A 25,346-nucleotide genomic window follows, 5' to 3' on the forward strand; every position below is an offset into this window, starting at 1 on the left:
ACATAGCTGTTAACTGAGCAAGTCACAGCTCGAATGCTGTACAAAATTGTCTACAGCTAAAATCTCAGTTGAGACCATTTTGCCTTCAAATTTCCAGACATTTTATGTTGTATTTTATGTCTAGCCTTCTATCTCCATTTTACCTTTTCTAGTGGTCACAGAGATCTACTTACTGTTAAAAATCTGCTGTATTATAATAATCCCAAACTGGCATTCAGTGTACAATCCTGTAAAATAAATCTAGTTGACTTCCATTCTCAAACTGGTTGAGAGAGAGAGATATATATGCAGAGCTCATGAAAGATACAATCCAATTTCCAAGGATAGTCATCTATCCACCATGTAAGGAATCTTACAACACCAGGTTATAGTCCAACAAATTTATTTTAAAATCACAAGCTTTCGGAGATTATCCCCTTCGTCAGGTGAATGAGTCAAATTTATTTTAAAATCACAAGCTTTCGGAGATTATCCCCTTCGTCAGGTGAATGAGTCAAATTTATTTTAAAATCACAAGCTTTCGGAGATTATCCCCTTCGTCAGGTGAATGAGTCATTCACCTGACGAAGGGGATAATCTCCGAAAGCTTGTGATTTTAAAATAAATTTGTTGGACTATAACCTGGTGTTGTAAGATTCCTTACATTTGTCCACCCCAGTCCATCACCGGCATCTCCACATCCTATCCACCATGTAATACAAGAATGCAGGTGCAGCACGCCAAATTCCTGCAGTTTCAGCTCTTTTTTACATATATAAAGGAACAGTCACACTTTTTTTCTGATTTTTGTTTTGTGCTTAATATGAGCGATATTGGTGATGGGGAAAGGAACGCTTTCCATTTGAGGCTCCCACTGTTGTCATCAAGTACTCCTCAGTCAGACACAGCACGTTTCAATTCACTGTAGAGCTCTCTTGACAGCCTCAACTTCAGAAATGCCCTTAATGCACTGGTGTGACATTTTTCTCATTTCCCACATCTGTTGAGAGTGAGATTGTCAATTTGATGCCAAATTTAAGGCCGTGCTGTGGGCCCATGCCTGCTAGGCTTGACTGCCCAAGCTCATTTCTAAGAAGATCTTTAGCAAACAGATGAAATTTTCAGCTCATCAGTCTGGGCTTATTTCCCCATTTTATATTGCAGTAGATGTGCTACTGTCCTTCATTCCAGCATCTATAAATCCCCCAAATTAGGTCATCACAAGTTTGATTTGTTTTATTCCCATAGTCAAGTGAACTGAATAAGGACACAATGATGAGGGTTGAATACTTAGTATAGTTAATACATTCTACTTTTGCGGTCTGTTCCTGACTTGGTCAAAGTACTGTGTCTGGAAAGAGACTCAACAGTTGTTTAAGGAGCCCAGGCAAGAATATTAAGTCAAAGAGGCCTCATATAGCTTTAGAAGAAAATGATGCATTGGAACATTATTTTTTTCTTCCTATTCTACTCTTCTCTTACCCACTCTCTATGCCCTTCCTCCTCCCCCGCACCCCCCTCCCCACAAAGATGTCCTTCTTACGCTAGTGGCAGGTCTTATGCCTTATGTCCCTAGTAACTTATGGAAGACATCTCTGTTTCAGGGGAATGTGTACGCAGGGTGCCACTTCTCTGTCACCATAGTGTGGCAGTTTATTAATTGTTCTCTAGATGATAGGCAAGGCAGTAACAGTGAAATCCAGGAATTTTCATCCAATGTCATTATTTGGAACCAATCTCCATCACACCTGCTTCCATAAGAGACTTGGCAAATTGCTTCTTAAACTGGTTGAGTATTGAGGCAATTGTCTTAACCTGTATATAACACACAAACTTCATGTGGTGTTAAATTTTTCAGTAACTCCCTACTATCTGCCTGTTAATTGTTTAACAACAGTTACCAGATAAAGTGATTCTTGTTGGTAATAAATGTTTCTCACATGAATAAAAGTATGAGCTACATATCAAACCTGCCAGAATTTCTGCAAGTTCTCTTCTGGCTGTTCTGAAAATTGAAACTTGTAGCCTCAAATTAAGGTGTCCTGTTTTTGAAAGTCTTTTATAAACAGTGTACATAAATCTGACGGCAGCTTTACCTCACACTTAACTGAACCCAAAGTTTAAAGGTATTTTACACTAATAATAATATAACAGGAGCACTTTACTCCTGCAGTTGGTGATATAAAACAGGTGATCTATGAGCCTCCCAAGACCCACCTTGATTTAAAGGATTCTTATGTAATGTTTTTGTGTAGATTCATGTAGAGTTTTCTGTTTGGACTAGTAGAATGAAGCAATGAGTCACTAGTTTTAGATGCCTCTGTAAATTAATGCTTCCAGGCTTGTTAAGGCCAGGCTGTTTTTATGACTGCCCATGATTTTCAAAGCTTTCACTCAAACTTTTGTTTCTGCAGTTTTGAGTCATCTGGCTGCAACAGATCTACAATTTGAACAGATGAGTGTGTGCAATGCACTAAGAGCCAGATTTAGTACTTGTTCACTTTCTAAATATGCATTCTCCTCTTCTAAAGGGCCTGACTCCTTGAAGTGCAATTCCACACTTACTAGGTACTCTCTGGCCTTGCCTACATGGTCATTAATCATTTGTCAGTCTGTCGACAGTGGCCTGGTGGGCTATTCAAGCATGAGGCGTCACGGCCAAATCTGATCTTGACTTCTGTCCATATGCCCTATTTAGCAAGTACTACTAACTAGTTGTCAGGAGTGGGAACAGTGGCTGATTCCTCTTTTTTTTAACTCAGAACAGTTATAGTATCTCAATTCACACTTGCACTTTGCTGGTCTGAGGCTAAAAAGTGTATTTTGCCTAGTAAGCTATTTGGAGAGCTGTGTGTAAGTTTAATGTGATTCAATAATCAGTATAGGTGTTTAACATAGAAACAGCAAGGACCTCTACAGCATTGTGGCATTGAGTCAATTAAATGATCCCTAATCACTATGGTATCCTGCAGATCAGTTCTTTCACATGTTAACCCTTTTAGTTAAGTCTCTGCCTTTACATATGGTGGATGCTCTTTCGAAAAAGCAGAAGTTGAGAGAGTAACATTCTATCCCTCTTCATTTTAATTGTAAGGATAAGCTGAGGAGCGGGGGCCTTTTCTAATAGGATGAGGATGTAATTGACCCAACGTAGGGGTCACTGTACTAGGATCCAGAAGCCCTAATGAGAAGATGCAAAAAAAAGTACTAGTGTCTTGACTTTAGCAGTCCCTGTGTTTTAGCCAAGTGAGATGTTGTTCAGTGCCTTCTGAAGTAACCTGCTTGAGCATGCCTTGACCTTTTTTTTCTCTCTGCAGTAAATGTTCACCGATGATAGGAAAATGGAATATGAATTCCAACATTGCTAAGATCTGAGGTTGGAAAAAATAACATGATTAATGGGACTCTTACTATCCTCCTAATACAATTGAAGGGGTGCTCCAATTCTAATAACTAAATGGCCAATTGTGATCACATTTAATATCCTTGTTTACTTTTTCCTGGGTATTTTGTTTAAGCGAAAAGCATTGATTAGAAACATAGGAACAGGAGTAGGCCATTTAGCCCCTCGAGCCTGTCCGCCATTCAGTGAGATCATGCTGATCTGTGACCTAACTACATATACCCGCCTTAGCCGATATCCCTTAACACCTTTGGTTAACAAAAATCTCTCAATCTCAGATTTTAAATCTAACAATTGAGCTAGCATCAACTGCCGTTTGTGGAAGAGTTCCAAACTTCTACCACCCTTTGTGTGTAGAAGTGTTTCCTAACTTCACTCCTGAATGTCCTGACTAATTTTTAGGCTGGTCCTAGACTCCCCAACCAGCGGAAATAGTTCCCCTTAATATCTTGAAAACTTTGATCGAATCACCCCTTGATCCTCTAAGTTCCGGGGAATACAACCCTAGTTTGTGCAATCTCTCCTCATAATTTAATCATTGGAGTCCAGGTATCATTCTAGTAAATCTATGCTGCACTCCTTCCAAGGCTATTATATACTTCCTACGGTGCAGTGCCCAGAATTGAACACAGTACTCCAGGTGAGGTCTAACTAGGGCTTTTTTTTAGCTGTAGCATAACTTCCACCTCCTTGTATTCTAGTCATCTAGATATAAAGGCCAGCATTCCATAAGACTTTTTGATTATTTTCTGTGCCTGTCCATGACATTTTAATGATGGACCCCTAAGTCTCTTTGGACCGCCACTGTTTCGAGCTTTTTACAATTTAGAAAGTACTCTGATTTATCCTTTTAGGTCCAAAGTGGATGACCTCACACTTGCCTAAAATTGAAATCCATTTGCCACAGTTTTGCCCATTCACTTAATCTATTAATATCTCTCTAATTTTATGCTTCCATCTGCACTGCGTACAATGCTACCTATCCCTTTGGATCTTGATTGCTCCAGAGTATTTAATTTTGAGGTATTGGAGCTAGATTGTATGTGGGGGGAGGCGGTGGGGTAAATTAAAGATGGGGCTGACGCTTATATAATAAATACTTTACCCATCAATAGTTCTTCAAAGGTTTAGTACCACGCAAAGCAATGATTTATCCAGTGAGCCATTAGGGAACTTCAAGTATTTAATGAGACCTCTTAAATATGCAGAAGCGACTCAAAGGAAAGAAATGCAGACAGTTCATAATTGGAAAGAGCAGTGTACAGGGCTGCACAGAAGTGCTCAATAATTGCACATTTTTAAAAGAAAGCTGTGTAGATTTTTCCTTGGTGCTTAGGTAGCTATTTCAGTGTACAGATTTGGAACGACCTGATCACTGCAGCATGCTATCCTAAGTTTATAATTGTGTCTACTGAGATTTCAGCCGCTTCAAGTATTTGGGCTTGTCTAATTTTCCAGTATCAATACTTGCAGTTAAATATTTCAAAAACAACACATATAAGGGAGGGAGGAAGCAAATCAGTAGTTAATTCTTTGTAAAGTTTTGACTATTATGTAACCCAGCTGACTGAATGTTGGGGTGGTCAACTGCTTTCAACCTCCAAATTGTCACAGTACAGGATCCTATTTGACACGAGACGATATATAATCTTATGAAATGGAGTGAAATTGTTTTGGGTAAGCTGTGAGCAGCATTTTATTTATATCCATTTGGGATATGGAAGGGGAAAGTGATGACTGCAGTTTGGTGACCTGCAGTGATGTTTGGTATTAAGAGCTTGGGCCAGTTTTGAAATTGAATTCCTTAGTTGCCTGTTTCCATTGTTAGGCTGATTTTTGGGACTTGTGTTCTGATGTTGCACTTCCTTTGTCACTAAAGCTCTTCTCTCTCTCTCTTCACAGTTGGTGAATTCGTAAGTGATGCCCTCCTTGTCCCAGACAAGTGCAAATTTCTGCATCGGGAGAAGATGAACACCTGTGAGAGCCATCTGTATTGGCACACTGTGGCGAAGGAGGTACTGCCCCTTTACTGAACGGTTCTCCAATGACTAAGCAAATGTTTGTCTGCAGCTAGTGATTCCTTACCCCTTCATCAGCCAATTATTCTAAATGTAGCTTTTTTATTTGCAGGGAATGTATTTGTGCCATAATTGAAATTTTGGCAGTGCAATCAGATCTTGAGTGCCAAAATAGTTCTTTGTATTTTTTTTGTCCTTAATGAAGAATATCTTTTTTACCTTGAATTCTGTCATTGTTTTCGAACTGGTTTTAATACCCATATTATTTGTGGGAGCTATACAGATGTGTGACCATGCAGGAGACAAAGAAAAGAAGTAGCCTTGTATTTATTCAGATCCAGATTGACTGACTGGATTTTTTGATGCCTCATAAAGTTACTTTACAAATGTCCCTCACTGCATCAGGCTCCCCAATGCCATTGACCTTCTATGGCCTGGGGATGGCCACTGTGTTCTCATGTCTGCCAACGTTGCTATGAACCAGCTGAATTTAGGAGAGTGACCCAGTGATTTCCTTTCTATTAAAGAAGCTGTGCCTTCTTTCTTACCTCAACTTCAGTTACTGGCCTGAGGCTAGAAACATGGCAGTGCAGAGTTTACAGGCATGTACCCTGTGTTCAGTCTGCACAGCATGCATTGGTGCTCCGATGGCCTCTGCCGACACCCCCATCCTCTTCACCGCTCTTATCTCCATGATGTGGATGTAATAACTATTATGGGTGATGCAGGTAAGCAGCTTGGATTCATGCTTTTCATTTCCCCTCCTTCGACTATGCAAAATACTTTTTTTCCTTTCTCTGCCATACCCCCTCGCCCTTGGACAGGGCTGGATGAGATCAGCTGTTCTCCCTGTGAGAATCACTGGCACCAAGTTCTTCCTGTTCCTGGAGCTGTGCTGTTGAATCAGTCCTTCAAGCACTAGAACTTCACCTTTCCAGATTCAGACTTGGATCTCCAGGGGTGACTTTTAATAGGCCAGTCTGCTAGTGAGGTCAGTGATACAGAGCTGCTCTGTATGAATAAAATCTGTTGGCTGAAGGTTAGCATTCCTTCTTCCTCCACCCCTCCCCCATTATAATGCAACCAGAAGTGAGATTTTTAAAGTAATGTTATAAATAGATCACATTCAGGCCATGCACAGCAACACACGTGGCTCAACTGTATAAGCGTACAGATTGCATCGGCTGAAATTGTTTCAATTCAATTTTTACGCAGGAGAAATTGAGTCAATTGTTAATAGGTTTTTCAGTTCTGCTAGTCAGTTCTCCAGCCTCTCAAAGTTGCTAGTGTCTCAGCATCAAGTTTAATTATTTATAATATTTGCTGGTGGGAGGACAAGCAAGGGGGAAGAGAGAGAAAGAAATATGTTGAGATCTGTACTTAGTCTTACAATTCTGCTAATTTCAACTCGCATCTGGTTGCCCAGTAACTTGGCTTCTTTTTGTAGCTTAGGGTTTTCAGTATTACTAAAATGTCCTCCTTTAATATTTTATCAATACAAGTGGTGCATTATGCTTATGCTGCACTGCCACATCCATCACTTGCATAATTATGAGCAGTAGTAATCTTGGTTTAAGAGCATCATTCCTTTCCTCACCCACCTTTAATCTTTTCTCCCCCACCTGTCCTTAAGTTTATAAACGTACCACTTTATTTCCATGTGACTCACAAGAGTAGGCTTTCTTGTGCACTAAAAACTGGTTTACGTGGTGTATTGGTACAAACAGAAATTTGCTTTTCTTGCTCTATCTCGGGAAGATCCAAGCAGAAGTCTGTTGTCCGCTTGCACACCATGCATCCACTGGGAAAAATTGTGTGAAACAGAAACCTGGCACTTGCTCTTATGAACTGCTTATTCGAGCCATAACCGGAGAAAAGTTCTAACATAAGAGCAAGATCTTGTTAGAATCAGGCCCACGTGAGTTTGCATGAGAGTCATGGACTGCTTTGTTTAATTCTTTGTACTTGTCCAGACCTGTGGTGACAAGATCATGAATCTGCATGACTATGGGATGCTGCTGCCTTGTGGAATTGATGAGTTTCGTGGAGTGGAATTTGTTTGCTGCCCCATTCCAGAGGAAAACGATAAGATCGATTCCTCAGATGTGGATGAGGAGGATTCAGATGTCTGGTGGGGAGGAGATGATGCTGATTATGCAGATGGAAGGTGAGGGTTATGTTCCTGCATTTTAATGTTTTTATCTCCCCATGTTATTGAGCAGCAAAATCAAATTTGCATGAGATGAGTATTGGTCATTTCATTGAGAACATCAAAAGTGATATACGGTTTATATATTTTAAATTGCGTTGCTAACCATAGAACAGCATTTCACCAGAGTAAAAACAGAAAATGCTGGAAATACTCAGCAGGTCAGGCAACGTCTGTGGAGAAACAGAGTTAACGTTTCAGGTCGATGACCTTTCGACAGAACTGGAAGAAGTTAAAGATTTAACAGTTTTTAAGCAAGTGCTTAAGAATTTTCGTTCCACCTGGACCCCTCCCACTGGCCTCTTATCCTCTTTTGATCTTTTCATTGGGAACTGCCGGTGTGACGTTGGCCATTTCAGTTTCTCTACTCACTCTCACCTACTTCCCTTGGAACTTGCAGCACTCCAATCTCTCAGGTCCAACCCTGACATTGTCATTAAACTGCTGACAAGGGCAGCGCTGTTGTTATTGGTGAACTGACCTCTACCTTGCGGAAGCTGAACGCCAACTCTCCGACATCTCATCCGACCTTTCCCTGGACCGTGACCCCACCGCCGAACATCAAGTCATACTTTCCCAGACCGTCACTAACCTCATCTCATTTGAACATCATCCCCCCCACCATGGCCTCCAACTTCATAGTCCCCCAATCCTGTACAGGCTTCTTATACCTCCTTCCCAAGATCCACAAACAAGACTGCCCCAGCAGATCTATCGTTTCAGCCTGTTCTTGCCCCACAGAACTTATTTCTTCCTGTCTCGACTCTTTTTTCTCCCCTTGTCCAATCTCTTCCAACCTACATCCGCGAGTCTTCCAACACCCTCTGCCATTTTAACAGCATCCCGGCCCTAACTGTCTTCATTTCACCATGGACGCCCAGTCCCTCTACACCTCCATCTCTCACCAGGACGTCCTGCTGGCCCTCCACTTCTTTGTTGAACGGAGGCCCGACCAGTCCCCATGCACCACTACCATCCTCCGCCTAGCTGAACTTGTTTTTATATTGAACAACTTCTCCTTTGACTCCACTCACTTCCTCCAAATAAAAGGTGTCACCATGGGAACCCGTATGGGTTTTCATGGGCTGCGTGGAACATTCTTTGCTCCAGTCCTACTCAGGTCATTTCCCTCACCTTTTACCAGTATGTTGATAACTGTATCAGTGCCGTTTCCTGCTCTCACCCGAACTGGAAAATTTCATCAACTTTGCTTTCAATTTCCACCCCTGCCCCCCCTTCACAAGGTCCATCTTCAACTCCCTTCCTCGACTTCTCTATTTCCATTTCTGAGGATAGGCTGTCAACCAATATCTATTATAAGTCCAGTGACTCCCACAGTTACCTTGATTACACTTCCTCTCACCCCACTTCCTGTAAGGACTCTATTCCCTTCTCCCAGTTTCTCCATCTCCGTCGCATCTGTCCCAACGATGCCACCTTCCACGCCAGCGCTTCCAATATGTCTTCCTTTTTCCTCAACCAAGGATTCCCCCCACTGTGGTTGATGGGGCCCTCGACTGTATCCGTCCCATTTCCTCACTTCTGCCCTCACCCCTTCCCCTCCCAGATCCCCAATAGGGTCTCCCTGGTCTTCACCTTCTACCCCACCAGCCTCCACATTCAGTGGACCAACCTTCGCCATTTCTGCCACCTCCGGCGCAACGCTGCCATCAAACAAATCTTGCCCTCCCCTCCGCTTTCAGCATTCCAATGGGACCGTTCCCTCTGTGACACCCTGGTCCACTCTTCCATCACCCCCAACACCTGCTCTCCTGCCCACGGCACCTTCTCATGCAAACTCACCTGCCCTTTCACCTCCTCCCTTCCCACTGTTCAGGGCCCCAAACACTCCTTCCAGGTGAAACAACGATTTACTTGTACTTCTTTCAATTTAGTATATTGTATCCGCTGCTCACGATGCAATCTCCTCTACATTGGGGAAACCTACGCAAGTTGGGTGATCGCTTTGCTGAACACCTCCGTTCAGTCCGCAAGCGTGACTCTGAACTTCCGGTCGCTTACCATTTTAATTCTGTCCCATTCTCACCCTGACCTCTTTATCCTGGGCCTCCTACACTGTTCCAATGAAGCTCGAGGAAAAGCACCTCATCTTTCGATTAGGCACTTTACAACCTTCCAGAATCGACATTAACTTTAAGAACTTCAGATCATAACCACTGCTTTCATTTTATCGGACAGCAGGTGATGGTAATGGCTCTGCTGTTGCCATTTACAGATCCTTTAGACCCAACTTTTGGTTCTTTACTTGTCCCATTACCACCCCTTTGCCTTGCACCATTGTCCCTTTTGTCATTTAATCACTCCTGCTCTCCATCCTATCACAGACCTTACCTTTTGTTAAAACTGTTAAACCTTTAATTTCTTCCAGTTCTTACGAAAGGTCATCAACGTTTACTCTGTTTCTCTCTCTACAGATGCAGCAGGATGAGTATTTCCAGCATTTTCTGTTTTTATTCCAGATTTCCAGCATCCGCAGTATTTTGCTTTTGTTTCACCAGAGTACATAGTACGTAAGACCAGCACATGCAATCCCTTTGCCTTAATATGCTAGAATGTATACAGCATAAAGAATGATTAAAAAGTGGTATTGTGCACAGTCCACTGTAGGAAAGTCATGCCTTTTGGAATCATACAGCAATATTGTCATATCATCAAAAACTGGCCACCATCATTAGAATTTATTAAATATCAAACTTCTCATTTAAGTATTGTTTTAAAAAAAGACGATGGCTGTTGGTGAATGTTAAGACTTTAATGGGTGCATTACGGTGTCAACTCAGTTATGGTTTATGACATCTGGCATCGATGAGGTTGCAGCTTTATCAGTGAATTGCTGCCTATTTCTACTTTCTAAATGCTCAGCAGGGATTCAGCCAAGTTTTAAAACAAAGGGTTGCTGATGAATGTTTTTATTTCAAAATATACTTTATTTCATAGAATTTAAAGATACACACAGTTCAATGCAGATATCACAATTCAAACCAAAACATTACAGATCGTACACAAAGCAATCTCAATATTACAGTTCAAACACAGTATTTCTTATGACTCATGGTGTACAATACAAGGTGGGGTGGCTTTATGTGGTGGCCTTTCTCCATAGGGCCTTTGTGTAGGTTGCACCTCGCTTCATTGCTGTTGGACATTTGAGTGCAAGATGCATCATTATTGCTTTCTGTAATCCCTTCTGAAGGATTTTATACCCAAACTTCCATTAACTAAAGCCTTGTAAAATGGCTGTGTCCAGATAACATGAGCTGCTGAAACTTTGTCCCACTACAGTTGCAAACTTGTCTGTATTTCAGTTATATTCTTTTGCAGCTTTAAAATAGAGGGCATTTTTGATATTTTAAAGGCATTTTTATTTTATTTTTGCATATTTTATTTCAGTTATAAATGTGGTGTAAACTGCTAAATTAATGCTTTCGAAGAAAATGGTGGCTCTCCCGATCATTCAGGCAGTTTACCAGTGAGTAACCGAGCTGTATAGACCAGGAGGCCCCAAGTACGATTCACAGTCTATGCTGTTGGCTGATTTCAGCTGGCATGGTGATAGGGGCCCTATAATTAGGCTCTGTACACCCATGTCAAGGACACAAGATTGACACAATTTATTCAGTGACCCTAGCACATAGGTGCAAATCTGGGCTAAGCAGGATCAGGCTTGGGTGTGATGCCCCTATTATTGAAAGCTTAATGCTCCATGTCAAGGTTCGCGTGTGAGTGGTTACTTGAGTAAGTTACCATGCCCATCATGGAGGGGAGTGAATTAGCAAAAAGAGAAAAAAGCTACTTCATTATTCTTGTATTTGTCAACTTAAAAACAAAGTTTTTTTTTATTCGTTCGTGGGATATGGGCGTCGCTGGCGAGGCCGGCATTTATTGCCCATCCCTAATTGCCCTTGAGAAGGTGGTGGCGACTGCAGTCCGTGTGGTGAAGGTTCTCCCACAGTGCTGTTAGGAAGGGAGTTCCAGGATTTTGACCCAGCGACGATGAAGGAACGGCGATAAATTTCCAAGTCAGGATGGTGTGTGACTTGGAGGGGAACGTGCAGGTGGTATTGTTCCCGTGTACCAGCTGCTCTTGTCCTTCTAGGTGGTAGGGGTCGCAGGTTTGGGAGGTGCTGTCAAAGAAGCCTTGGCGAGTTGCTGCAGTGCATTCTGTGGATGGTACACACTGCAGCCACTGTGTGCTGGTGGTGAAGGGAGTGAATGTTTAGGGTGGTGGATGGGGTGCCAATCAAGTGGGCTTCTTTGTCCTGGATGGTGTCGAGCTTCTTGAGTGTTGTTGGAGCTGCACTCATCCAGGCAAGTGGAGGGTATTCCATCGCACTCCTGACTTGTGCCTTGTAGATGGTGGAAAGGCTTTGGGGAGTCAGGAGGTGAGTCACTTGCCGCAGAATACCCAGCCTCTGGCCTGCTCTTGTGGCCACGGTATTTACATGGCTGGTCCAGTTAAGTTTCTGGTCAATGGTGACCCCCAGGATGTTGATGGTGGGGGATTCGGTGATGGTAATGCCGTTGAATGTCAAGGGGAGGTGGTCATTGCCTGGCACTTTTCTGGCTCGAATGTTACTTGCCACTTATGAGCCCAAGCCTGGATGTTGTCCAGGTCTTGCTGCATGCGGGCTCGGACTGCTTCATTATCTATGAGGTTGTCAATGGAACTGAACACTGCAATCATCAGCAAACGTAATCAGTAAAAAAAAGTGTGTGTTCTCCTTCAACTGGATAAAACCTCATAAAAATTAGGTCTTAAAAACTGGGTCTTATCCACATGGTATTATTGGCCACAAAAGGTTGGATTAAAAATTGAACTGATTATTAAATAAATAATGACACATCATTAATTTTACATCAGTCTGAGCGTGTCCTTCTGGGCAAAAAGTTCTTAAAATAATACGGCCTTTGTAGGATCATTGCAGTATCAGTATACCTGAGGCTAATTGGTTTTTCATTGTTCAACTTTGTCATAGGCTCAGTGGTCGTGTATCCTTTTGTCTGGTCAGCTCTCTCTTTAGGCGTTGGCCCTGAAAGATTTGGAGACAATTTAGCTAATTATCATGGTTACATATGTGTTTTTGTCTCAAAGGAGAACTGCTGCGTTCATCAGCAAGCATTCAGCAAATGTTTTGTTTTGGGGGCTAAGATCTGTGAGTCATTTTCATTACTATCACATACAGATGACTTAACAGATTTCATATCTGTGTGTTCATGAACAAATAGGGTTAGTTTGTTGAGCACTTTAAGTGGTTGCGACAAACATTCGCCTGTAAGAATTGATGCTTAGAGTAAGGCTTCAGATCTTTTGACAATGAAGCCGTTCTCAGGCCTCCAGCTAAATGGAAATCTTATTGCAGGCAAATAAAATCCATTCTGAACACTGAGCCCTTTCAGAAGGAGCAATCTTATCAGGTAGAAAACTTTATACCAGTCAACAATACTAACTTTGTTCTTTCCAATTTACTCCTCTCTTCCTCTTCTCACCAAGGTACAATTCCATAGGTGCCTTCACCATCCACTACTTCACTCAGGTGGCTGTTCCTCGTTCATGAACGTTGACTGTGAGTGTTAACAGGTTGTTCGACCACAGGAGCTGTCACACCCAAACCCAATCCTGTCCCCACCTCATGCAAACTTCCAGCAGGGGTTGATGGATAGCATTTAGGACACCTATTGTTTTTTTTTGCCTCCCCCTCTTAACCCAGAGATGCTGAGGTCAGTTGTCACACTCCCACTGCTGCCCCGGCTGAGATCAGCTAACCTAGGACTTCCTGGTTTGTATAACTCACGTAATTGATCTTTAGCACTGTGAGAAGTTATTGAAATGTCAGTTGTCTGGTGTCTTATTAATTCCTGAATAATTAATGTTTTATTGAGGCCTGAAGGGATATACTGTTGAGATATTCTGACCATGCGACATTGTGTGTGAAGTATCAAAGAATATTCCTGCATTGACTTGAATATTTACATCCGTCTAGATCTAAAATCTGGTGCTCAGCTTGTAAAATATTGCAATAGCAATAGAAGCAGCTGATTGACGTAATGTTACAGTACCTGCACTGATTAAGTTGATGTAGGTGTGTCTGCGATGATGGTCTGTGCATAAAAGTTGTAGATTCACTTTCTCCCCTCCCCATCCCAATCTCAGTTTTGTCCCTTAGCACCTGACCTAAGTGGAAGGTGAACAATCGACTCCAGTCTTTTCCTTGCCTAGCAGCCACACGCATACATTTTCCAGCCAGAATTAAAAACAGAAAATGCTGGAAATACTCAGCAAGTCAGGCAGCATCTGTGGAGAAAAAAACAGAGTTAACGTTTCAGGTTGATAACCCTTCGTCAGAACTGGAAGAAGTTGAAGATTAAACATGTGAAGAGTAAATCGTGTTAATTCTGTTTCTTTCTCCACAGATGCTGCCTGACTTGCTGAGTATTTCCAGCATTTTCTGTTTTTATTTCAGATTTCCAGCATTAGCAGTATTTTGCTTTTGTTCCAGCAGGGATTACTGGCTACCAATAAGGAATGAGAACCTTGATTGATATTTTCTTTTTCTGTTCTCCTGCCTGGGTGCAGAAGCCAATTGTAAAAAGAAAGAACAAACTTGCATTTATATAGTGCTTTTCAGGACCTCAGGATGTCCCAAAGTGCTTTACAGCCAATGAAGTACTTTTGAAGTGTAGTCACTGTTGTAATGTAGAAAATGCAGCAGCCATATTGCGCACAGCAAGATCCCACAAACAGCACTGTGATAATGACCAGATAATATGTTTTAGTGATGTTGGTTTAGGGATAACTGTTGGCCAGGACACTGGGGAGAACTCTCCTGCTCTGCTTCAAAATAGTGCCATGGGATCTTTTACGTCCATCTGAGAGAGCAGATGGGGCATGGATTTAACATCTCATCGGAAAGATGGCGCCTCTGTCAGTGCAGCACACCCTCAGTACTGCACTGGGAGTGTCAGCATAAATTTTGTGCTCCAGTCTTTGGAGTGGAGCTTGAACCCACAACCTTCTGACTCTGAGCCGAGAATGCGACCAACTGAGCCATACCCCAACTAACTCAACATAGACCAGGCATCAAATCTGACACTGTTTAGTCTGTATGGCTCAGTACCCCTTGAGGCACTATTTCTACTTACTAATTTATAGAAGGCGCTTGCTGTTGCTCTTTCATACCTTGTGGGACAATGCCAAAATGATTAAAATCATAATGTGCACAAAAATGTTAATTAGCAAAGCACAGTATGAATTGCAAATAGTAATGTGGAAAATGTGTGAGCAGACCAGGCACGTGGAAACTGACCTTGTGATGGACTGGCACTTGTCCAACATTGTGTTCCAGAATATATCTGCTGTGAATACTCTCATTACTGGGCAATAAAACTATTCACAGCCATGCATAATTTATTTTACCCAGGGGTAAAAATGGCATAGGGGAAAAATGGCATTGGTGTTTACAGTAATCTAGGGTGCTGTAATTCCTTAAACACAAAGAATTTAGTTAACGTAATGCAATTTGAAGAAAGTTGTTTCTAAGATACTTACAAGTTAATTGAATGCCCAAGAATGCTGCTTATATTGCATTTGAAGTGGTGGCTGCACTGTTACTGTCTTGTTCTACTTACTGTGCAGCTGTCGGGTAAACCTAACACAAAATGAGAGATACCGTCCACGACCCATAAATGTTTAGAGCTAATGGATGTGTGCAAGTTTTTAGATGGATTTGATGGTGCACTTCAATTACATTCTGAGGTAATAGTTCTTCTGTGTCTGGGCTTTACAATGCAGTTTGCCCATAAAGAGGAAATTAAGCACCTCCTAGATGCATTTTTTTTTTGACAAAAGTGGGGTGGGGTGGCTGTTAGTGTGCCCATTCTTTTATCATTGTTGTGAGTGGAATTGATCTATTTTCAGGTTTTTTTTCCGTCCAGTCGGCAGACTTGTGTTTCCTGCTTTAACAAATGCTGAGTGCAGACTAAGAGGGGCTTATGGCTGCCTTGAATCATCCTGGCAGATCTGCACCACAAATGAAATGTATGACCACAGTGCTCTACAAGTGCCCCTACAAATGTAGTTACTTTTGAAACTCTGTCAAATTGGAGGTAAATACTTAATTGCTCATATTACTTGGCCCTTAAGTTATTTCCCTCTTAAAGTACAGAGCTTAGCATGCTACAGACTCCAAACCTGTTCCCTGTGTGTTTCCCCAACTCCTGGGCCACCTTCCCCTTTAAATGAAAGGAAAATGGATATAGTAAAGGGCGCGTTTCAGAAACTCTTTCTTTAAATAAGATTAATGTGGAAATGGATATAGGAACATTGGAATGGGAATAGGCCATTTAGCCCCTCTAGCATGTTCCACCATTCAATGAGATCATGGCTCATCTGTGACCTAACTCCATATACCCACCTTAGCCCCATATCCCTTAATACCTTTAACAAAAATCTATCAATCTCAGATTTAAAATTAACATTTGAGCTAGCATCAACTGCCGTTTGTGGAAGAGAGTTCCAAACTTCTACACCCTTTGTGTGTAGAAGTGTTTCCTGTCTTCACTCCTGAAAGTCCAGGCTCTAATTTTTAGGCTATGTCCCCTAATCCTATACAGAATGTAGCATAGCTAGCCTACCAATGAAAATGCTATGATTGAATTTCTTAAATAAGGCAGCCTGCTTTTCCAGCATATTTCTTTTGATAATGTAGCATTTGAGCACCAAAACAAAAAAACAACTGTAAAATATGAGGACTCATGTGCCAAGTTTGGAGGCAAGAGAGACCGTCTCAATGTTCAAAAGAAATATTTTTGCATTGATCTGATTAGGAGCAAACTTCTGTCTTTGAAAGTGGTGATTTCACTAATCTACAGGAATTGTGGGCCAGGAAAATGAAAGCTTCCACTCTTGATATTTTGTAGTTCTCAAAATGGTGGGATATTACGGACCCACCCTCGTCTGGAATCCTTTGCACATCTGAAAAGACAGTTAGACTTGTAGTTGTTGATATGGCTGGACCAGTTGATCTGGTTAATGGTGTGCTCAGGATGTTGGTGATGGGGGACTCATTTGTTAGCCCAGGCCTCGATGTTGCCCAGGTCCTGCTGTGTTACCTTGTGGGCGCTGCTTCATTATTGGAGGAGTTGTGCACAGAGCTGATCGCTGTAGAATCATCAGTGAACAGCCCCACTCCTGACCTTGTGATGGAGGGAAGGATATTGATAGGCAGCTGAAGATGGTTGGGCCAACAATGCTGCCCTGAGGAACACCTGCAGTGGTGTCCTGGGGCTGGGATGATTGACTCCCAGCAACTACACTCATCTGCCTACTCGTCGACTATGACAACAGCTCCTGGAGGGTTCCCCTTTGACCTCTGTTTTGGTAGAGCTCCTTGGTGCCAAACACGGTCCAATTCTGCCTTGATATCGAGGACAGTTACTCTCACCTTGCATTTAGTTCTTGTTTCCATGTCTGAATCAAGGTTTTGATGAGTTCTGTAGCCAAATGGTTCTGGTGGAATCTGAACTGCGTATCAGTGAGCAGGTTATTGAAGAATAGGTGGTGTTTGATGGCAGTATTGATGACTTTTTCCACCACTTTGCTGATAGGGTGGTAATTGGCCTAGTTAGAATTGTCCTGCTTTTGGTGGATAGGATACCCCTGGGCAATTTTTGAAAGATGCTGTCTTTCAGATGAGCTGTTAAACTGAGGCCATGTCTGCTTTTGTAAGATGTAAACGGTCATATGACACTATTCGAAGAAAAGCGGGGAAGTTCTCCCAATGTCCTGGCCAATGCCTCCTTTAAGAAACAAATAGATTAACTGGCCATTTATCTCATTGATGTTTGTGGGACCTTGCTGTGCACAAATTGGTTATTATGTTTGTCTATATAACAAGAATGACTACACTTCAAAATAATTAGCTGTAAAGTACTTTGGAATGTCCTAAGGACATGAATGGTGCTCTATAAAAACAAGTTCCCGCTCGCTCTCATTTGGAAAGAGTGGACAAGTCCCCTATAATTACATGTATTGTGGATTTGTGATCTTCCTTTCATCACATTTAGTGAACACTATTAGCCCGTAAGGGTATTCGGTGCTTTGGGTAGGGACAAGAAGGCTTTGTCTCATGCTGGTTAATAATTGATTTATCAGTTGAACAAATTCAGAGCTTTCATCAATCTACGGAACTCTACTGTTCCACTCCATGCACATGGTATCTAACTTTACGGAAGGGAAGAGAGTAGGAATGTCATGGAAGCGGAACATTTAATGGCTTTTATGTTTTCTTTACAATACGACTTCACTGAATATTTTAATGCCAGCTCTCTGAAGCAGATGTGGAATTTACATGCTAGCTTGGGATCTACTCACATTTATCCTAATTAAATTGGATTTAATCAGTTATATTTTTACATTAAAGGGAGAATTAAATTTGGACCTGCATTAAAACGTAAGATAGGAATGAGCAAAGGCCCTCGACTCTTCATTTAGATTGCCTCATTTATATCTGTGGAAAAGACGTGTTAAGGCTATTTTCATCTCTACACCTGTTACAAAACTGTTTCTGTACCCCTGATGCCACTGTCCTAACATTCACCTGTGTTTGCATTCATTGTGCGAGGAGGCATTCTATTTCATGAGTTGGCTCTTAATAGACTATACAGAGCAGTTTGCTTCTTTAAAGTATACTTGTTATACTACAGAACATAAAGGTGTTTTTAAACTCCACCGTCAGTAACTATTCCGCATTGTTTTCATTTCAGCGATAAAATTGTTGAAGAACAACCTATAGAGGAGGAAGAAAGTGATATTGATGATGATGAAGACGATGATGATGATCTGGACGATGAAGAAGCTGAGGACCAATATGAGGACCCTACCGAACATACAACCAGTAGCACCACTACCACCACAGAGGCAATTGAAGAAGTTGTGAGAGGTAATCTGAACTAAAGTTTTTTTTTTACTGGACATAGACCATGAAAAACACAGGTAGTTTTGTCAAAGGGTGAATCGATTTGTATCTAACGTTGAATTTTTTTTTTAAAAGATACTATGGTAGTACAGAGCAGTATTCATTAGGAGTTTGTCTCAATGAGGTTTGACATCCTCTGCTTAATCTGTTTACAGAGGAACCTCTGCTCGGACCGGGGTAAGTTTTGTTACAATAAAGTGGCCTGTAGTAACATTCCCAAAAATTAGACTGCTCAAACGTTAAAGTTAGCAACTGCATGACCAGCAAGACATTCCGGTTGCAAATCAATTGAAGATGGTAACGTTGATGGAGAGAGCAACTAGATTGATGTGTGTTGAAGATATATTGACGATAGAAAATCCATAACTATGTTTACACCGCACTCCATTTCAGAATGGACTGATTGGAAGATTTTCCCTTCCCCATGGTTCTTCTTTTAGAGATTGGGGAGAGAAAGGGTTGGAAACAGTTCTGATCTTGCCTGTTTTGTTGAAGGACATCTTTTTCTGACGTTGCTTATGAGGTCATTGTGAATTTTGAAATTATAATTAACATTTGCTACATTCTAAATGGAGTAACGTCTGCAAGAGCAATAGGTCAATTTGGACCAAACTTACATGAGACGTACTTAAAGAACTAGCTAGCAACAAGGTCACAAGAACGCATTCTGCAATTACAGCTGAAGAAGCAATGGGACACCTTTGGTACTGTTTCATTAGTGTGACACATTAAGTTTGTGGCTGTGTAGTTTATTGCAGATGGAATTTAAGGATGGCTGATTTACAAAGTTCTCCTCCTCCTTAGTCTACTCTAAGAAATGTAACACTCTTGAGGTCATAATCTATTTGTTTCCTGAAACATATTTCCACATTAGCCACAAAGTTTGGAATGCGTAGGCCAGAGGCCCACCCGATATTGGGCCTCGGGCCTCGTTCACAGCAGACCAGTGAGCTGCGGACACCTGCTGGGCCTGTCCAGGCAGTTCACCGCAGCGGCCCTCAGATAGGTGTTCGGAGAAGGGGGGAGTAACCGGGAGAAGGCTTGAGGTGGCGATCGAGAAGGGTGGCAGGGGTGTGGGGGGGACGGGGGACGTGAGTGGTAGCCAGCAGCAGCCTGCGATTTTAATGTGCAGCCGGGAGGAGCACTCGGGCACCTCCCAGGCTCCACGTTCAGGTAAGCGTTTTTAAAAATTTTGGTAGCACCTGCAGCGGACCTTTAAAGGGCCACTGGTTAGGCCGAATGTAGACCTGTTTTTCCTGAATGCAGCCATCCCTACGTTGGCTGCGTTCAAAGCAAAGCAGTTTGGTAAAGGAGGCATTAAACGGGTATTAGGCACCTTATTTGCATATACGAAGGGACTCATGCCTGTTTCAGGCATTGTCCCTGGACACTTCTTTTAATGCCTATACCAATATGGTGGGTGGCATGGAACGTGTGCACGCATGCTACCCGCCATTGTGTGCCTGCATACCATTCTTGAAAGTACATTTGTCCTCGGGTGTGTTTTGTTCACTCTGCAAATATGTTTCTTTACCATTCATTGAGCAGTGACAATTTGGAAACATAAGTATATTGTCTTAATTTATGCATTTATATTGATTTAGTCGCACTATATATTAAAAATCAGAATTCATAGAATGTGCAGCACAGAAACACACCGTTCAGCCCAACAGGTCTATGCCAGTGTTTATGCTCCACTACAAGCCTCCCCCCACCTTACTTCATCTAACCCTATTAGCATATCCTCCTAGTCCTTTCTCCCTCATGTACTTATCTAGCTTCCCCTTGAATGGATCTATGCTATTTGCCTCAACTACTCCATTTGGCAGCAAGTTCCACATTCTAGCCACTCTCTGGGTGAAGAAGTTTCTTCCAAATACCCTATTGGATTTATTAGTGACTATCTTATATTTATGACCCTTAGTTTTGGACTCCCCCACAAGTGGAAACATCTTCTGTACGTCTACTTTATCAAACGTCTTCATAATTTTAAAGACCTCTATCAGGTCACCCCTCAGCCTTCTCTTTTCTAGAGAAAGGAGCCCCAGCCTGTTCAGTCTTTCCTGATAGTTATAACCTCTCAGTTCTGATATTATCCTAGTAAGTCTTTTTTGCACCTTCGCCAGTGCCTCTACATTCTTTCTGTAATATGGAGTCCAGAACTATGTACAGTACTCTAAATGTGGTCTAACCAAGGTTCTATATAAGTTTAACATAACTTCTCTGCTTTTCAATCCTCTAGAAATGAACCACAATGCTTTGTTTGCATTTTTTTATGGCCTTGTTAATCTGCATTGCTACTTTTAATGATTTGTGAATCCATATCCTTAGATTCCTTTGCTCCTCTACCCCATTAAGACTCTTATTTTCAAAGGAGTATGTGGCTTCCTCCTAATTCTACACATTGTAATTAGTGAGAGTAATTTTTTTCTTAAAAATGAGTTATTCCCATCTTTCCTCAAAGAAAAGGGGAAAACATCCCAGCTTGCTCACATGGATCCTCCAGTACTTTGCTTCACAACAGCGCAGCCAGAAGTTTGCAAGCCAAATCCCTCACTAGTTTACAGGCCCCAAGCTCTGCTGTTGTGGTGCAAAGTACTGGGGGCTCCATGAGAGCAAGCTGGGATGACGCCTCCTCCCTGCATTGAATTCAGCAGAGATCAGGAATTCTTTGGTTATGGGTTATACCGGATGCAAATGTCGATACTACAGTCTGATGTCGGTACTCAAATCTTCTCTGGCACCCACTCAATAGTGCCTTTTCACTTTTTTCATCCCTTCCTCTCCCGACGGCACTGATTTGTGCTGGGATATGGATCCATGTTGCTGGGCGCCCTGGCGATTAACAGCACAGAGGCCCTGGCTGCAATCACCTTTTGGCTGCACAGAACAGCAAATGAACATTTATTTGTTTGGTAAATTGCACACCGAGCGAGTAAGGAAGCAAGTAGTATTTTAATGTAGCTGGCACTTGAGTGAGACAATACTTCTGAAGAATTCTAGCCTCTAAAAGCCAGATTTCCAAATTCAGCTTCAGATTTAATTCAATATGTGGCTTTTGGGTGTTTGCTGTTTGGACATGACACGCTGTGAGATGTCAGAAGATTGTTTATCAGGTTTTCTTTTTTACTGCTGCAGGGGATATAACTTCCTCATTCAATATTCCACCATTTATTTGATATCTATAAGCTTTGTGAAGGAGTGCACATCAATAAATACGTCAGAGCCTTATATACTGATATGTCACTTTCGTAGCTTGTGTTTAGGTACATGCAATGATTTTCATTTTAGTCCTCTTCCCTTCTTTAAAATATATTTGGTGCGTCAACTGCAGCAGCCAGCCCACGCACATCACATGACTATCCCTGCAGTGGAGGGACTGACGATGAATAAAATGGATAGCTAGATCTGTTATTACTTGGCCGGTAAAAAGATTTAAGGAGAAACCTGATCATCTCATCTCTGCTTGTCATGTACAATTCTGCTACGCACTTGATCTCTGTTCTCCAAGGCCTTTGGTAAATTAGTGAAACATAATAATTTCACCCCGTTTACAGTAAAGGGTCTAACAAGTAATAACTGAAGACACAAAAAACAGGAAAAGACAAATTCTAGGCTGTGTAGAAAGAATAGCTGTTTGGATGCACTGCGACAGTAAACGGTAGTTGTTTGCTTGATTCTGGATATTACTGAGCAGGCAGTTCTGCTGAATTAACCACATATCCAGTTCCATTATGTGACTGTCAATTCATTTAGCTGAATGCTTTACCTGTTGCAAGTAAAGCTGCAGTTGCAAGCTTCACAAAAAGTTAAGCATTGGTAAATATGGACACTTTGTTTAGTGTTGTGAAAATTACCTTTTCAAGTCCATAACTTGACTAAATGTTCAGATTCTTGTATAATTTTTGAGTCATCGTAAAGCTCTTCGGTGAGTTGTATAACTATTAGAACTCCAGCTAGTGGCAGAAAGCAGTGCTGAAATTTATTGAGCAAGTCCATTGGGCTCTGTTGATTTTGTTCCCCATCCCTGCCTATACTGTATTTGAGCAAAGGTGATAAGAACCATTGAAAATCAGATTATTGCTTCATACTTCCTTGTATTTTATCAAACGAAAATAGTTTTAACATGGAAAACTGTGGCAGATGGATTTCAACACAGGTAAGCGAGAGGTCATCTGTTTTGGACCCAAAAATTATATGGAATTACATAGAATGTACAACACAGAAACAGGCCATGCGGTCCAACAGGTCCATGCCAGAATTCATGCTCCACATGAGCCTCCTCCCTCCATACTTCATCTAACCCTTTCAGCCTATCCTTCTATTCCTTACTCCCTCATGAACTTATCTAGCTTCCCCTTAAATGCATCTACACTAGTTCCCTCAACTGCTTCACAGCTGCTTGATCAATGACCTTTCCTCCATCATAAGGTCAGAAATGGGGATGTTTGCTGATAATTGCACAGTGTTCCGTTCCATTCGCAACCCCTCAGATGATGAAGCAATCCATGCCCGCATGCAGCAAGACCTGGACAACATCTAGGCTTGGGCTAATAAGTGGCAAGTAACATTTGCGCCGGACAGTGACCATCTCCAATAAGAGAGAGTCGAACCACCTCCCCTTGACATTCAACGGTATTACCATCGGCGAATCCCCCACCATCAACATCCTGGGGATAAGCATAGACCAGAAACTTAACTGGACCAGCCACATAAACACTGTGGCTACAAGAGCAGGTCAGAGGCTGGGTGTTCTGTGGCGAGTGACTCACCTCTTGACTCCCCAAAGCCTTTCCACCATCTACAAGGCACAAGTCAGGAGTGTGATGGAAAACTCTCCACTTGCCCGGATGAGTGCAGCTCCAACAACACTCAAGAAGCTCGACACCATCCAGGACAAAGCAGTCCGCTTGATTGGCACCCCATCCACCACCCTAAACATTCACTCCCTTCACCACTGGCACACCGTGGCTGCAGTGTGTACCATCCACAGGATGCACTGCAGCAACTTGCCAAGGCTTCTTCGACAGCACCTCCCAAACCCATGACCACTACCGCCTAGAAGGACAAGGGCAGCAGGCACATGAGAACAACACCTGCACGTTTCCCTCCAAGTAACACGCCATCCAGACTTGGAAATATATCGCCGTTCCTTCATCGTCGCTGGGTCAAAATCCTGGAACTCCCTACCTAACAGCACTGTGGGAGAACCTTCACCGCACGGACTGCAGCGGTTCAAGAAGGCGGCTCACCACCACCTTCTCAAGGGCACTTAGGGATGGGCAATAAATGCTGGCATCGTCGGCGACACCCACATCCCATGAACGAATTTTTTAAAAACTACTCCTTGTGGTAGCGAGTTCCACGTTCTAACCACTGTTTGGACAACAAAGTTTCTCCTGAATTCCATATTGGATTTATTAGTAACCATCTTATATTTATGGCCCCTAGTTCTGGTCTCCTCCGCAAGTGGAAACACCTTCTCTACGTCTAACCTATCAAATCCTTTCATAATCTTAAAGACCTCTATCAGGTCACCCCTCAGCCTTTTCTTTTCTAGAGAAAAGAGCCCCAGCCTGCTTAGTCTTTCCTGGTAGTATAAACTCTCAGTTCTGGTAAAATTCTAGTAAATGTTTTTTTCCACCTTCTCCAGTGCCTCTATATCCTTTTTATAATATGGAAACCAGAACTGTTCACAGTACTCACTGTGATCTAAACAAGGTTCTATATAAGTCTAACATAACTTCTCTGCTTTTTAATTCTGTCCCTTTAGAAATGAACCCCCAGTGCTTGATTTGCTTTTTTTATGGTCTTATTAACCTGCACCACTACTTTAAATGATTTGTGTATCTCTACCCCCAGATCCCACTGCTCCTCTACCCCATTTAGACTCTTATTATCCAAGCAATATGTGGCCCCCATATTCATTTGCCAATTACATGCCCATTCTGCAAGTTTATTAATGGCTTCCTGTATTTTGTCGCAGTCCTCCTCCGTTTTAACTATACACCCCGCACCCCCCCCCCCCCCTCAAATTTGGTGTCATACGCAAATTTTGAAATTGTACTTCCAATTCCTGAGTCCAAATAGTGAACAACAGTGGTCCCAGCACCGATCCTTGTGGAACACCACTTCCCACCTTTTGCCAGTCTGAGCAACTACCTTTAACCCCTACTGTCTGTTTTCTGTTTTGTAGCCAGCTTGCTATCCATTCTGCTACTTGTCCCCTGACTCCACATGCTCTGATCTTAGTCATGAGTCTACGATGCGGTACCTTTATCGAAGGCCTTTTGAAAGTCCAAATATATTACATTTTCTGCATTACTCTTGTCTACCCTTTCGGTTACTTCTTCAAAGAATTTAATACGGTTGGTCAAGCATGACCTTCCCATTTGAAATCCGTGCTGACTATTCTTTATTATATTTTTGGTTTCTAGATGTTTTTCTATTACATCTTTGAATAAGGATTCCATTATCTTTCCTACCACTGGCGTTAAGCTAATTCATCTATAGTAACCTGGACTGGTTTTATCTCCCTTTTTAAATATAGGAATCACATTCGCTGTCTGCCAGTCCTCTGGCACTAGTCCCTTTTGTAATCACTTTTTATATATATGTAATAGTGCCTCTGCTATCTCTTCCCCAAATTCTTTTAAAATGTGCGGATGCAATCCATCTGGACCAGGGGTTTTATCCTCTCTAAGTTTGGTTAGTTAATCAGTTATCTCCCCCCCCCCCCCGCC

General features: G+C 42.1%; 1 protein-coding gene across 3 annotated transcripts in view; it reads left to right on the top strand.

Annotated features, from left to right (window-relative positions):
* appa (amyloid beta (A4) precursor protein a) overlaps positions 1-25,346 on the top strand; it is a 152,794-nt gene that overhangs the window by 74,508 nt on the left and 52,940 nt on the right. For all 3 annotated transcript variants that reach the window (XM_067993352.1, XM_067993353.1, XM_067993351.1), the window contains exons 4-6: positions 5,285-5,397; positions 7,374-7,567; positions 18,392-18,567. In XM_067993352.1, coding sequence (XP_067849453.1) covers positions 5,285-5,397; positions 7,374-7,567; positions 18,392-18,567 — 483 coding nt within the window. The remainder of the gene's footprint in view (positions 1-5,284; positions 5,398-7,373; positions 7,568-18,391; positions 18,568-25,346) is intronic.

This window comes from Heptranchias perlo, chromosome 11 (assembly GCF_035084215.1).
Source record: "Heptranchias perlo isolate sHepPer1 chromosome 11, sHepPer1.hap1, whole genome shotgun sequence".
Lineage (NCBI taxonomy): Eukaryota > Metazoa > Chordata > Chondrichthyes > Hexanchiformes > Hexanchidae > Heptranchias > Heptranchias perlo.